We start from the raw sequence: 16153 nt of genomic DNA, 5'->3' as shown, positions 1-16153 counted from the left end.
GTACCAAATTTTCTATATCTTTCTTTTCCTTCTCAGAAAAAGAGTTCCTTCTTATGTGACGTTAGCCATTGAGTTGGTTTTTCAAGTGCTTCAAACTGCACACAAGTAAAGCCCATATTTTTTTTTCTATCACAAACAGCTCCTATGAATAGAAAAAGAGGATCAAAGATCTGAAGCTGGGAGGGACCTTGGAGATCATTCAGTCCAATCCTCCCTTCATTTTACAGATGAGGAAACTGAGCCCAGAGAGGTTAGCTAATTTACTTAAGGTCACACATTTATTAAATGGTAGAGCTTGGGATTTAAACCCAGGCAGCTAGGTGGTACAGTGGATAGAGTATGAGACTTGGGAGTCGGGAAGACCTGGGTTTCGATTCTACTTCACACACCAGTTGTGGGGCCTTGAACAATTCAAGGAAACTCTCTGTGCCTCAGTTTCTTCATCTGCAAAATGGGGCTAATAAATTTCACCTCATTCACGGGGTTGTGGTGAGGATGAAGTGAGATCACACATATTTAAAGGGCTTTGCAAAGCTTATATTACTATATAAATACTACATGACACCAAATCCCTACCTACTTTCCACTGTCAATCTTCCCAGTAATGATGGTAGCATTGGTGCTCCCTCGGAGTAAAAACTGTGTTGATAAAGGATGTTTTTCCCCATCTCACACTCTACCAGTCACTCCCAGTACTCTTTACCACAAGAAACCTTCAATAACGCTTAGCATCCTAAGTGCTATTTTTGGAATTACCAACATATCTTTGTCTTATTATGTTAATCCATGCCAATGTTAGTTTAGACTATAAGCTATGAAGTAAACAAGACCTATATGAGCTTAATTTGAGTCTAGTACTTCATTAAAAGTAGCATAAATTGGTCACTGTTGCTAATGAAGAATGCTACCTACAGTAGGAACAAGTAGTATTTTAGGCCTACTCTATTTTAATTATATGTAGATATGAAATTAAGTTGCCAGATAACTTTAAAACTTAGAACGAATTGGTACAATGAAAAAGTTAAGGCAAGTGTAAAAAAAAAAGTCACAACTGTGATTCAATTGGTTATGCAAATTCTGCTAATGACTTTATATTAAATTATCTTATTTGAGGCCCCTTGAACTTTGGCATTGTAACCACTCACAAAGGATAACTTCATAAGAAGACAAAATGAGTCAAGTAGACTCAGGAAAATGAAATTAAAATCAGAAATATTAAAAAGAACCTAATTCCTTGGATCCAGCCACCATTAAATACTACCTTCCTTTTATGCTTATAACAAAAACTCCACTTTTCATCATGGCAGCAGTGGAAAAACAAAAAAGGATGTTTATTTCAAAATGCCATAGTGCAGTGGACTTAGAATTAGAAAAGCTGGGTTCAAAGCCCGGATTGGCTTTTTAACCACCTCTGTGATCTCGGCCAAGTTATTTAAACTTATGTGGCTCAAATTTCCTCATCTGTAAATTAAGATGGTTGGATGACAAGATGAACTGTAAGGGCCCTTCTAGGTTGAGGTCCGATGATCTTATGTTTAAAAACAATTTAGCTCAGTGTTTCTCAAAACATTTTATCTCATTATCTCACATCTATATCTATATCTATATCTATATCTATATCCATATCCATATCTATATCCATATCTATATCTATATCACTTCTCCCTCACTAAAATAAAAGTGTTCAAAGTTTGTTGACAGAATGTCTATTCTGGATTTGCCAAAGAAAGAAAAGATTCTAACAGCAAAAGCTGCATGGAGAACAGGTAACAATGGGGTCCCAGGCAACTGTGGGTAGGTATGGGGGGGAGGGGTACAGATACTATAGCTAGTAAAAAAAAAACCACAACTATGAATGACCCTGTTGAGGAGAGTGACTATCTCATGCTAATTTATTATGCTAATGAGCCATACTACTGCCATCACTTAACAGCGGATCATAGCTGGTCTCTATAAGCCCCTTAGTACTTCTCCAGGACCTCTACCTTGGAAAAAAAATGTTATAGAACAAATCTGAAATAAAATACCTAGCATATCACATTTATTTTTTTCTCATGTTCACCTTGTATAGATGCAAAATAACTCACATTTATGGAGTATTTTGAGATTTCCAAAGCATCTTCCTTATAACTATTCCTTGAGTTAGGCAGAGTAATTATTAAGCCCGCTTACAGAAGAGAACCGTGAGGTACGGCAAGAAAGTGACTGGATCTTGGTTATACAGGGGAAATAGCACTGATCTAATAAATTGTTTCTAGAAATCACCTAAGCCAATGACTAGGCATGTGACTTTGGGAATATCACAATCTCTTTTGACTTCAATTTCTTCACCTATAAGATAACCGAGTTGTTCCCAATTGCTTGAAATTTCCTTACTTTTAAAATATTCCATGATTTATATTGCTGTTCAGTCGTTTCAGTCTAGCCTGACTCCTCGCAATTCTATTTAGGATTTTCTTGGCAAAACCACTGGAGTGGTTTGCCATTTCCTTCTCCCACTCATTTTACAGATGAGAAAACTAAGGCAGACAGGGGATAAGTGACTCGCCCAGGGTCACACTGCCAGTAAGTGTCTGAGACTGGATTTGGACTCAGGTCTTCCTGACTCCAGGCCTGGAGTTCTTTCCACTGTGCCACTCAACTGCCTTCTATGATTCATGGGATGACGTAAAGACATACCTAATACTAACTTTTAATACCTGCATCTTTGGTAGCAACCTATTCATGAATGGGCCCTGAATGTGATCCTATTCACAGTTGTTTTTCTGGTCTCCCACTGCCAGTGAAGAAGTCAATGTGAATTAGAAACTGGGATGGAAGACGCAGTAGCATTGCTAAAGCACGATTAGGAATGGCCATGGATGGCAGGTCATGTTAAACTAAATTTCGTGTTTCAGCTTGGACACTGACAGAAAGCACACTGGTAGAGATGGTCCAAAAGGAGAAAACCACAAGAATGGAAGCGAAGGGACATATGGCATGCACAACTAAGAGAATCTTTCAAAATTCAACCAAACTGACCTGAGTTCTGTTAAAAGCCACACGTGCAAATACTGCCTGGGAGATTCCTGCTCTTTTCAGTTCATCTCGCACCCACTGGTAGATTTCGGAAGACACCTCTGTGTTGGTTGAGACCTGTTGCTCCAACGGCTTGTTCATAGATCTACTGACGGGGGGAGGGTGGTTCAAGTACTGCTGATTTAAGGACTGCTGGGCTAAGAGTCTGTTCACTGCATACTGCTGGTTCAGCAACTGAGCCATCACCAGCTGCTGATTTACCAACTGAGGACTAATAGGAGTGGATACAAGTCCAGGGTGCAGGTTTGGAAGAGGGGTCCGGACCGATGGCTGGCTGCCGTGAGAAAGCTGCACAGGGGATGGAGGCTGCTCAGCGGTGTTCCCTGGGACTGGCTGCTGGCCAAAGCTGACATGGTTGGCACCTTGCTGGGATAGTTCAGAAAGGCTATCCATCTCAACTACAGTGGACCAAAAAGAAAAGAAAAAAGCACCATTTCTTTGAAAATAATTATAATAATAAGAGGTCACATTTATATAGAGCTTTAAAGTTTGCACAATGCTTTACAAACACTATCCAAGGTAGACTATAAATAATCATTATGGTTTCCAAAACAGAAACACAATGGATTCTCCAACAACCAAAACCAGGTAAAATTTGGAACAACCCCACCAAATCATCCCATATAACACATGCACCCACTACAGTAAAAGATGAAGAACAAAGTTTGTTGTTATTTTCAAAATATTGATGACATACTTTGGCTTCAGACTCTTGAATTTTTCACTTTATATTAATAAAGTTATTTAAACAAGTGACTTACAAAAAACAGCCATTTGTTTAGGGATAGGGATGATAAATTTAAGTGAGATAAGATTATAATTTACAGCTTTAATCAGTCGTTCAAGTATTTTAAAGTTCCTACTATGTGCCAGGCACTGGGTAACATACTGGGGATATAAAGAAAGACTAATATATATGTATACATACATGTGTGTATGTATACATGTATGTCATAACATATACGTATATTATTATATTAGGAAAAGAGAAATAAGACCACTGTTTCTCCCAGCTTCTCTCTTTTCCTACAAATCTCAGCTAAAGTCCCACTGGCTATCAGAAACAATCCTCCTTAATCTTACTGCCTTCCTTCTGAGAGTATCTTGAATATACCCTACGTAGATCTTGTTTGTACGTATTTATTTGCATGTTGTCTCCCCTAGGTGAGCTCCCTGGTGAAAGCTCACACTGTGAACTCCTTGGGAGAAAAAACACCCCCCTTTCTTTATATCCCAAGATCTTAGCCCAGCGCCTGGAATACAGCAGGTGTTTCATTAAGCGCCTGCTCACTTGCCTTGAATTTGAAGCCAGAAGACATGAGTTCAAATCCCACCTCTTCTATTTATGACCCATGTGATATGCAAATTTAGAACCATCTCCACCCCAAATGTTCACATAGACTGCTTGTGCTTGACCTGGGTAGAGCCTTCTGAGCTCACATTGGTCTGATCAGCCACAGTGGGACACACTGAATCCCAACACGGTGATGTCATTCTGGTCCTCTTTGAGAATGAAGAATAGCAACCAATCATCTAATCAACCCATGTGACCACGAGCAAATCACTCTCCCTTTCTGCGTCTCAGTATAATACATAGAGATTGAAATAAGTGATGTTTAAACCCTCACCCAGCTTTAAAGCCTACGCACTTATGATTCTACAGTATATTCTTCCTTCGAGTCTCCATGGTATTGGGCCATAGAACTGATTATCTGTCCCCATTAAAAAGTTTTGTTTTTCCTAAGAATGATTTCTATAAGAAGCTAATGGGTGAAACTTTTTCATTTACTCTCAAAATCATTTTTGCCAAAAAGAAATGGTCATTTTAGTGCAGTTGGTGATGCTGGTGCCATTAACCCCGCTCTCAGCTCGGCCATGAGCTTCTACGCTGGCCAGGTATCCCACAGGGGCTGACAGCTATATGTGCTTCAAACATTCTGCCATAGGGAAGATGCTGCTTTTATTTTCCTTGGTGTGAAAACTAAACATGGAGCCGTAAATAGGCATTTTCCCCCAAATACCATACTATGCTTCCCTTGTGTAGATACCAGCTAAGTCTTAATCATCATTTCTCATTATCACTAAATATTCAAACTTTACATTTGGAAAAACTTATCACACTGCTGAAGTTAACTGGCATATGCAAACTATAACCAAGGATGGGGGAGAGAAACCTTCCATTTCTACAACCAAATGTAGAGATCAGCCCAAGTGGGCCATTCACATAGAATAGTAATTCAAGCAATTATCACAAAAGTGATGCATTGTCTTCATTACAGCCTTAAGCTATAAAAGGCAAGGAATCTGTTTTGGTAGATGGATGGTTTTTCTCCAACTACTAAAAGCTAAAACATGCTCAAAATTCAGATTCTTCTGCTTCCTAAAATCTTAAAAAAGATATAAATAATTGTTTTTGTTAATAGAATAAATTTGCAGAAGCTCTCTGGAAATAGGTTGCAAACATGATATAATATCTAAAGTTAGGTTAATATCACATACTTAACATTAACATAATTTTTAAAAGAGAATATAAAAGTATGTGAAAGGGGAGATTCTTAATAGGAATAAAAACACAATCTCAAAATAATGTTTGATTTTGTGAACACTGACAACTTCCTCATAAGTTGGAGAGACTGACTGGTACTCTAGAAAGAGCTCAGGACATGGAGTATAGAAGACTTGGATTCACATCCTGCCTTGGAGTCTCACCAAAGAATTCTAAGCCTTAGCTTTCTCATCTATAAGATGGAGGTAATAATACACTACTAACCTTACAGATTTTTTAATGAAGAAAGAATTTCATTTATTCTATATATCACGTATGTCCTTAGTTAATGACACATTGCTTCTTCCATTAGAATTTGAGCTTACCAAGGGCAGGGACTGGTTTTGCCTTTTTATCCTTAGCACTTAGCCCAGTGCCTGGCATGTAATAATTGTTTACAAAATTCTTACTAACTAATTATGAGCATTAGATAAATATGATTTATTACTATCAATAGAAGACACTAATAAAAGGCAAATACTTATGTAAAACAAATACATATCTTAATTCTGTCATGCTTGAAACCTTATTCTTATATATCCTTTATAATCCTTTTTTATTTGTTTTCTCCATAACAAATGTTAATATTGTGAGCTAAAATCACGTATTGCGAAGGGTGTGTGACTGAGAAGTCGGTGAGGTGGGAAGTCATTGGTCAGCACAGTGATTTATTCCTGAAGATCGTTGGGGTGAAGTCAATTACAAAATTATCTGCTTGCTTAAATAACCCTTGTGATAGGCACTCCATAAAAACATGAATTATTTCTTTCAAATTGATTGTAAAAATCACACAATTTTCCACCAAAAAAATCCACTTAATCCTGAGAGAGATCATATCTAATATTAGTTATTCAAGACCTTGTTAGGTCTTTATAGAGATGTTACAAAATGACAGCTTCCCTCCTCATTCCATGATTTCCTGCATGTCTGACAACCAAGTCAGTTTGGCTGATTTAAACACAAACATTTATTGAATTTAATTATCTCATTATACTCATACCCCAAAAAAAAGAAACATACTAAATTGATGTATAATTGGGCAATCAACATAGCTGGCTTTTGATATGATTGTGCAACCCCCCCTTCACCCCCAATGACATGTAATGGTATGTGGCCCCCTTACAACGCTTCCTGCTTACCCAGCATATCTTTTGTCTTCTTGAAATGTTTATACCACCTTCCAAATTCTTGACATTTTGCTGCTGATACATTTGCATAGTAAGTACTGTTCACAATGGATGAAATCATACTCTGCATGAAAAGGGGGGAAAACATTTGTAATATATAGCAGCACAAGTTGGAACACAGAAATTATTTCAATTGTTAAAACCATATTTTTTTTTTATTATCTGAGTACCATAACAATTTTTTTTTTACCCTTTAGCCTACGGCTTCAACTTAAAATTCATTAAGCAGAAAATCAAACATTTGTTTTAAATGGAATGGAAAGAAACAATCCGCAGAGACAAGGATAAAGCTATCAAACAGTAGACTTGTTTACTTCAACATAGCATCTCTGGATTCTCTCACTCAAAGACTTCTATTGAGCCCAAATTACTATAGATACATCTTATGCCTGCAAAGCCACAATATACTTACTACCTCAAGAACTTATGACTGCGTTGCATAGAGCTATTATCTTCATTTTCCATAAATCAGTTCCTCTAGAACAGGCAGGATGGTGTAGTAGATAGCGAACCTGCCTCAAAACAGGAATACCTGGGTTCAAGTCTGATCTCTGACACATACTGGCTGTGTGACCCTGGGCAAGTAACTTAAACTCTCAGTGCTCTGCACAATTTTTTAAGACTGTAAGTGGCATAGAATGCACTGACCTGCTTTGGTGGAAAGGGTTTTCTTACTTGAGAGTTTCTTCTATCAAAGAAATCATAGGTCTGTTTTCCTGTCCTACACTCTGCCCTACTAAGAAGGGGGGAAGTGGGTTGAATGGGGGAGTGAATATACTGTTATTATAAAAAGTCAGAATGACTACATATAATAAGGCACTTAAAATAATCACAGGAAACCACTGTATGAAGGAGAAATTTTTTTTTATTATTAGATTTAATTCAATTAAAAAAAACATGATTCTAGATTTTAGACTGGCCATAAAAACTCTCTTAACAAACATTTGAAATTAAGAAAAAATGTACTATTTTAAATATATTCCTTTTCTTTCTAATCAATTATCTGAAAACAAAAAGAGTCCATTTTCTAAAACATGAAAGGGAAGAAAAGTCAATGAAAAGTTTACTATTTTTTTCCACTTTGAAAATAGGGAAAAAGTTTTTTAAACAAATAAAATGAAACTTATCATTATAATTTCAATGAAAAGACCCATTTTCAAAAAAATTTAATAATTCTCCCCACCCCACACATAATAACCAGTCAATAGTGAGTACATTAAAGACATTTCCCATTTGGTCTTAAAAATAATTAGATTTCCAATTATTTATTCTCCCCCTCCCTGATCCAACCCTTTGTGTATAAAAGCTTGCATTTCAAACTTTAGTTGGACTATGGTGAAATAATTTACAGAATAGAAACATTGTTCTATGGACAGTTAATAACCAGAAAAGCCAGTTTGGGGACAAAGATACAAAATATTTTTCTATCGCTGTCTGCTTTAAAGCTATTCATAATTTAAAGTGGTGCTATTCTGGCTATTGACTCCACCGAAATTCATTATCAGTGTTAGTTTTACAGTACATACAGACTAGTAATATGTAAATGGTTTTTTAGATTCTTACAAGAGCTTGACTAAAAAGATAGGCTACAGTCAGGTTACTCTTGCAAAACAGAAATAGCCTAGTAAAGGGACCCTGTGACAAACTTCGTGTCTGCTCCTCATTGCTTTTACATCCATTTCTACATTTTTATTCCACTAAAATTCTCCCTCTTAAAGTGCTCATGATGCTGTCATTAAATCCAATGGCATGCAATTTAACTAAGAGCCCGCTACAATCACCACTGTAAAAAAGTCTTATAGAATTTGCCAAAACTAGAGCCCAAAGATTCCCTGATCCAGTTAACAATCCATCAGCATCAATGAAGCTTATTCCATTGGAATAATTGACCAGTATACTCAGACACTAATAAAACTATTGAGACTATCTTATGGATAATGAGGATTTCTCCCAATGGATAACAGATAATATTCTTCTGCTCAGGTCCAACTTTTTAAAAAAAATTCTATATGTTCCCATCCAGACATACAAGTAAGTTCTTGAATACCAATATCACCACTGCAGTAGAGCATGTGTGAATATTAACCATTCATTGTAAAGCTCCAGATTTTAAAAATTATGCTTCAGTCTATCTATATTGGACGTAGGTATTTTTCTAAATGCCAAATGCTTAATCTATTAAAATCTTGCCCTTGGTCCTGAAACAAACAGTTTACTATGTGTGTGTATCTATATCTATATCTACACATACACACACATATATATGTATATGGATATATAAATAAAATGTGTATATACACACATATATGGACATGTATATATTTATATATACATATGTATGTACGTATATGCATGTGTATGTGTGTACATATGTATATGTGTGTATATGTATATATAATACACACATACACACACACATACACACACATATATATATATATACATATACGCCCCACAGTACATTCTTATTATGGTCATAAAATGTGCAAAATCAGGTCAATTTGGAGTGTAACCCCATACACACTCAGTTCTTTTCCACATATGGATTATTTCTTTGCAGATTATCTGCAGAAAATTTTTAATCAAACTGATTTTGCCAATAAAGCTTTCTAGTTGTTTCTCCCCTTCAATTGGTATGCATAGGGAATATAAAGGCATATTGAAATTAGCCTAAGCAAAGCATTAAATAGGGCAAATCAAAAGATTTTTTAAAATTATTTGATGTGATTGAGTTTTTCCTTTGTATTTATCCATGTTATTGCTTCTCTTTAGAGCAAGGCACTGAGAATTCACTCTATTTTCACTAGAATAATTACACTTATTGTTCTAACTTTCTGTTTATATTAGAACTTTCTCATCCCCTTTTTTATGTTTTGCAATGAAGTTCTAATTTGAGTTTATGATGTCATAATCTATTGCCACAAGATTCATTGTGATGCCTGCAAATTCCAAATTATGTTTTGATGGTAAGATCAAATTTCCAAACAGCCAAGAGATTATCTTTTAAATAATAAATATCCAGGGCATGAGGTATGCTTGGGATAATAAATGCAGTGAAAGTGTTAGGTGTTAACAACAAAAAACTCAACAGAGCTGAACATGAGTAAGACAAAGTCCCTCACGACAGTTTCACAGAATGGAATTCCCCTTTTAAAAATGGTTTTAAAACACCCATTCTGCAAAAACTATTTGCTCAGGAATACCAGCTACAAATTTTCATTATTTAGGATGATCTTAAGTGTTAACATGCTGTTAGTCCAGCAAATCACCAAAGAAATAGCTCATTTTCAGTCTTCCAGAGTGCTTGTATTTTTATTGGGAGAAGCTACCAGGTTTATGGAAATTGAAGACCAGAAGTCATTACAAAGAGACAATCAGAAAAGTCTTTAAATTCAAAGTTAACATGAATGTAGCTGCCAACTTTACCTCCTTTTAAAAATCATTTGAGATGCCAAGAGAGTCAAACTTAAGCTGTTTTAAGGACTTTTCCCTAACTTGCAAGAAACATTATCCCAAGTTCTCCAGAGCATCGCCCGTACAAAGATGGCTAAGCGTTTATAGCACTCTGTGGCTAAGTAGTTCCAATTCTCTCTTGTAGTCTATTTAAATCAAAGGCATCTGGAAAAGGGCACTAGTTGCAAAGAGAGTTTCCTTACTGAATGGCTACTCTGTGTAAACCTTAGGTGCTGGGGGGAAGTGGGAACAGAATCCCCTAATACAAATCTCAGGCTACTGAAATCTCAAGTCAAATGCACCTCAGTATACTTACCCATGATCTGACCATAGCTTGGACTTTCTGAGACAGAATACTGATAGGCTGCCTAAATTGGCCACATATCCCCACACTCTGCAGGTAAGCCCAATAATCTCATTTTCGGCACCGACACGTAAGCTTTCCTAAGATCCATGAAGCATACATCACTTCCCTACGAGGGGCCTGCAGTTCTCTTTCAGAGTCTGGTGAAGATCTGCTCTGAAATGGTGCCATCTTCACAGACACCCCAGTACTCTAGAATGATACCATCTGCCACAGGCTGAGCTTCCCTTTTCAGCCAAATACATTATTTATAACCTTTCTAATTGTGTAAAGGTAAGGAGAAAAAAAAATTTTCTGAAGCTTAACTTAGATATAGCTAGAATATTCTGAAATCACTCTAAAAAAGAACTGAATGTCTCCTAATTTTGAAGAAAAAGAAATTGGGGGGGTAACATAGTCCTTCAAAATGTTTACTTTTAAAAGTATGACAAATTTTTCCAAAAGAGAGAAAAGTATGTAATATATATACAATATTTTTAGAAAAACAGTTGATTTTGATTTTAGTTTTAATATTCACTGGGTATTTTCACTAGCCAATGATATAGCCAGGTTATCATACAGAATTATTTCCCACAAGAAGGTTCATCAACTGGGGTGGGTGGGTAGGGGGAGGAGTGATTGGATTATCATTTTAAAATATTTTGTTGTTCTTTTGACAACAACAAAAACCACCCCTAAACAATGCTAATCAGGTTATTCAATCATCTAAACTAAAACTGTTCATGCTTTTCTGCCAAATCAACCAACCACAGCAAAATCTGTTATCAGTGATTGCTCAGCTTCCAGTCACGAGAAGTTAACCCTTCCTTCTCCAAAAGTTCTCTGAAAATAACCTGAAAGGGACCCATGATGCTGATTCTAGAGGATAAGGAAGTAAGGATTCCCTTAGAGAACTTAAGTACTGGCCTTCCATAGTATAAGACCCTCTAACACACCCAACAGTCAGGACCAGAATCCAAGAGCTCCCTAATAATTCAAGTGACCTCCATTTTTTTTAAACATGAATTTATTCTCCTCAATTTGAAATCATGACCAAAAATATCACTAAAGGCCTTGTTGATTGTTTAAATAGAAAGGAGGAGGTTGGGGGCCAGGTGGGGGAAGGAGGGACACGGATATCTACAAAATTGTCGCTCACCAATGTTTAAAGCTTTCAGGCTCTATCAGTGGAGAGGGCAAGGGCTATAACAACGTATTTACACAATTATCTAAATACGATTAAACAGCTGATGGACAAATATTAAACTGGAAAATGTATAGTCATTTCAGCTTAATGTAATCCTCTTTCTGTAAACACCCAAGATGATTTTTTTTTCAACCAGAACAGTCCTGACATCTCATAAGCCTAAGGGTGAATAGCAAGAGATTGTTTTTGATAGTTATAAATATTCAAAAGACATGCAGACCATCTGCTTTCATAATACAGGTAAAGCAACACTGAGATGGGGACGGCTGTATAAAAATGATTCTTTTAACAAAGTCTTCCTCTCCTCGAAAACTATAAAGACAGATGTCAAAAACTGTTTACACAGAGCAATCAGGAGCGTGCAAAATGTAATATTCCTTTTACACACAGTGCTTGCTAAAGAGATTTTTTTTCTTTTTCTTCCCATCTGTGTGTTGCAACACATTTCTACAAGTTAAAAACATTTTTTCAAACAGAGATCTCATGAATACCCAAAAACATGCTATCTGGCTTCTGAATGCTAATTAATTTCAACTAAAGAATCAGATTTTTTTTTTTTGGTAGGGAGGAATGTATGTTTTTGAATTGGAGTACTCTGGAGATCAGGCACAGAAAACAGAAGAAAACCTTACACAGGTTTGATTTTTTAAGGCTATTTTACAATTTAGCTTATATATATAATTTGCATCTGTTTCATTTGGCTTTTTAATAAAAATTTATCACTATTAACTTCTTCAATATAGAGTCTAATATAATTTTTTTCAAGTGGTAAGGAAATACACACACACACACACACACACACACACACACGCCTTGCCTTCTTAGCAAGCTGTGAACAGTGTGGCTCATAAACCCCTACAGTCAATTTTCAGAACCGAAACACTAATCTTGACAATAACCTTTTAATGTATTATATTAATGGCATAAAGGCATTAAGTACCTTTTTATAATTCTCAATAAAATGAGCATTTACTGAACAATCTGTCAAACTCCTGGCTATGTGTGTGGGTTTCCCCTCCCTCCAAGAAGTGAAACTTCAATTTCTGGCTGGCTGTACCTCCCCTGATTTCCTGGTCCACTTTGCTGATTTGATTCTCCAGCTGAGAGCCACTAAGATAAATAAAAGGTAACTGGATAGGACCTTTCAAACAAACACAAAAATATACATTAACTTTAGTTGCGAAATGAATCAAATCTACATCTGAATTCAGTTTTAGAATAAGGTTTCCTTCTAAATGCTTCAAAACAATTTAGTGCCCCCAAATAAGCCCTGAGGAGCATCAGAAGAGATCCTGAAAGTGAATAGATTTGCTACATATTGACAGGTAATCTCCAGCTGCTATTCTGAGTTGTTGTTCTGGTTTTTTTTTAATAGAATAAATGAGAAGTAGCAGAAAATTCTAAGTATAATATTCTTTTCGTGATAATTGCCTTGTGTCCCCCAAATCTTTCCCTTTGGATCTTCTACTGCTTTCTTAGCTACACTCTTGGGAGGTACAATCTGAATCTCAATTTGCTGACAGAATAATCACTCCCAGATTTTACTTAAATTCCACTTGCCAGGCAGTTATGATTATTGTCATTGTTATGACCCTAAGCCCTAAAGATATCCTTAACAGAAAGTCAAAAATGTCTTGAAGATCCAATTACAGAATGATTACATAAATTTGCTGTTGACAGAAATCAAGATGCTTTTGCAGTATACTACTAGAGAGTTCTCTTTTTCATGTCCTTAAGAATTTAAAGATGATATGATCACAGGGTGTTTCCCAAGCTAAAAAGTCAGTTACTATTAAGTTATTCATATTTTTAAAAGGTCCTAAATCTGTGTTCCTTCACCTCTATTTGATCCATTTTATGGAGAATTAAACTATTAGCTCACATAAGGCATACATAAAGTTTTTCATATCTTTCCATTTTTAACCAAATTTTCTACAATATCTTGCATGTGGAGCTATCTATAACAACTCTACATTAGATTTCCCTGTACACTGAATCAGATTTTCCTAATTGAATCAGTGAAAAATCTGACTTAAAGAATATTTAAAAGAAATATAGTATTATTATGTAACTTTCAAGAAGAAAGTCTTTCCAAGCAGAGGTCCTATAAGTTCTTCTTTAATGAGTAAATAAGATTCCTTTGTAAATATTATCATGCAAATGGTATAGGAAAGTCTTTAAATGGAATTTCTTCTTTTCAGGTTAAATTCCCCCCCTCCCATAACTCTTATTTTTGATATTAGTTTATATAACTAATTCTTCATAGTACAAAGGTAACCTTTATCCTTGCCAAGTTAAGGTATCTATTATAAGTTCAAAATTAGTAGCATTTGAATCAGTAAGATTTTACCCAATTTTATAATATTAAATTATATTTACTGATTCTGAAGGAGTGGCATGTGAAAGCCTGCTCATTTAGATCACGCTCATGTTTCTTCTGCTGCCCTGGAATGGGGAAACAATCCTTTCCTACCCACACAAAGTCCAATGTCCTATCATTAGTACTTAACTATGAGAAGCAGAATACAATTCCACTCTGAAGCAATGCAAAGCTTTTTTTAAATTTTATTTCATCTGAAGCCATGTTAAAGAGAAATATGAAGAAAAGGGCAAGGAATGAATTATTTGGATCCATGGCTGCTCCCAAAGCATTCATGATACATGGAAAGTTGTCTCTTTCAAACCTTCAAGAATCTAAACTCTTTTTATCTTTTCAAGTTTAACAAACACATTTTGAAGGTCTAAATCTTACCAAGAGTTGATAGATTTTAATGACTGAAAGTTAGAAAAAATGTTTGGACAAGCAAAAGCCAAATGCGGTCATCATGATCACCCTGAATTTCAAAGCTGGAGGGAATCAGAAAATTCTCTTTCTGTCTTTTCATTAACTAGACATATTGCAAAAATGCTCCATGATTTAGGGGAAATACCATGCAACAGGCAATCATGGCTCCTTTAGGAAAGGAGATAGAGAGTGAAAAAGCAGAGCGCTTGTTACTGATTGTATTTATGGCAGTCTCTGGGTCTGTATTTAGGATCATTAGGAAGAAAAATAATATGTCATTTGTTTTTTCTTTGTTTCATATCAGTACAAAACTTTAAGCTCATGCGATTCAATTAAACTTTTGCTAATGATAAATAATGTACAAGCCACCATGTTAGATCAAATGCATACCAAGGTAAAAATAAATCAGAGACTGCTTTCAAGGACCAAGAATCGAATAGGAGTGTAAGGTGTGTATGCAAATGACTATATGTAAAGAAGAATCAGAAAAAGAGGAGTCTAGATGGTAAAGAAATGAATAATTAATAAAATTAATAGCAATAATAATAGATTACATTTATATAATGCTTTAAAGTTTGCAAATCACTTTATGCATATTATCTCATTTGATTCTTGCAACAACCCAATGAACCCAATGAGGGTGTCTTTAGTATTATCCCCATTTTACAGATGAGCAAACTGAGGCACAGAGAGTTTCAGTGACTTGCCTAGGGCAATACAGGTAGTATCTAAGGCAACATTTGAATTCAGCTCTTCCTGACTCCAAACCTAGTGCTAAAGCAGATGGCACTTGAAGCTGGGACTGGAAGGTAAAAGGATGAAGGTGAAGAAGAGAACGTTCATTTCAGGCACAAGGGAAGGATTGATCAAAGGCCCTAGTGATATGCTAACCTAGCCATCTGAATAAATTTATACATTCAAATGATGAATATGTAAATGGGATCTTTAAAGTCAAGGCAAGAAAGGCACTCTGTGATTTGATTACATATTGAAATTGCTTTATCGTTTGGAAGAGAAGTAATCACTTGGATTACCTGCACAAAGTAGGCTTGGGCAAATTCCCATGATGCCAGACCATGAGGCGAACTCTTCAGTAACAGCAGAGGCCGCTCTAGCTGATTTTTCCTTCATCACTCCCTACCCTGGATTCATACTGAGCTCATACTGTGGGAGCATGAGGAAGGAATCGGATACCTTCCCAAACACAAGGTTTAACACTTCTATAAAAAAGGGACATTTAAAAAAAATGTAGTCCAACCTCTTCCTTCTGTTGAAACAAAAAAGGACATTCAACTTGGGGTCTTGAAAGACACAGGTTCCCATTTTCCTTAAGTTTAGGTCTGACATGTCATATCTCTACTCAAGAAATCCCTATTGCTTTTAGGATCAAATATTAGCATTTCAAATTCTTCACTCTCTGGCCCTTTCCAACCTTCTTACACATTAGTACCCTACATGCATTTCACTGTGCAGCCATATTGGTCCATTTGCTATTCTTCACACAAGACACCCCATCTCTTACCTCCATACATATACATTGACAATATCCTATGCC

At 35.9% G+C, this 16153-nt stretch overlaps 1 protein-coding gene across 1 annotated transcript in view; it reads right to left on the bottom strand.

Annotated features, from left to right (window-relative positions):
- Positions 1 to 16153, bottom strand: part of SATB1 (SATB homeobox 1) — a 94770-nt gene that overhangs the window by 56837 nt on the left and 21780 nt on the right. The window contains 2 exon segments of the mRNA XM_078151422.1: positions 3022 to 3476; positions 6763 to 6874. Of these exon segments, the coding sequence (XP_078007548.1) occupies positions 3022 to 3476; positions 6763 to 6874 (567 nt within the window).

Source organism: Phascolarctos cinereus, unplaced genomic scaffold (genome assembly GCF_003287225.1).
Source record: "Phascolarctos cinereus isolate Bilbo 61053 unplaced genomic scaffold, phaCin_HiC Scaffold_1;HRSCAF=81, whole genome shotgun sequence".
In the NCBI taxonomy this organism is placed as follows: Eukaryota; Metazoa; Chordata; class Mammalia; order Diprotodontia; family Phascolarctidae; genus Phascolarctos; species Phascolarctos cinereus.
This window is presented reverse-complemented; position numbering and strand designations above follow the sequence as displayed.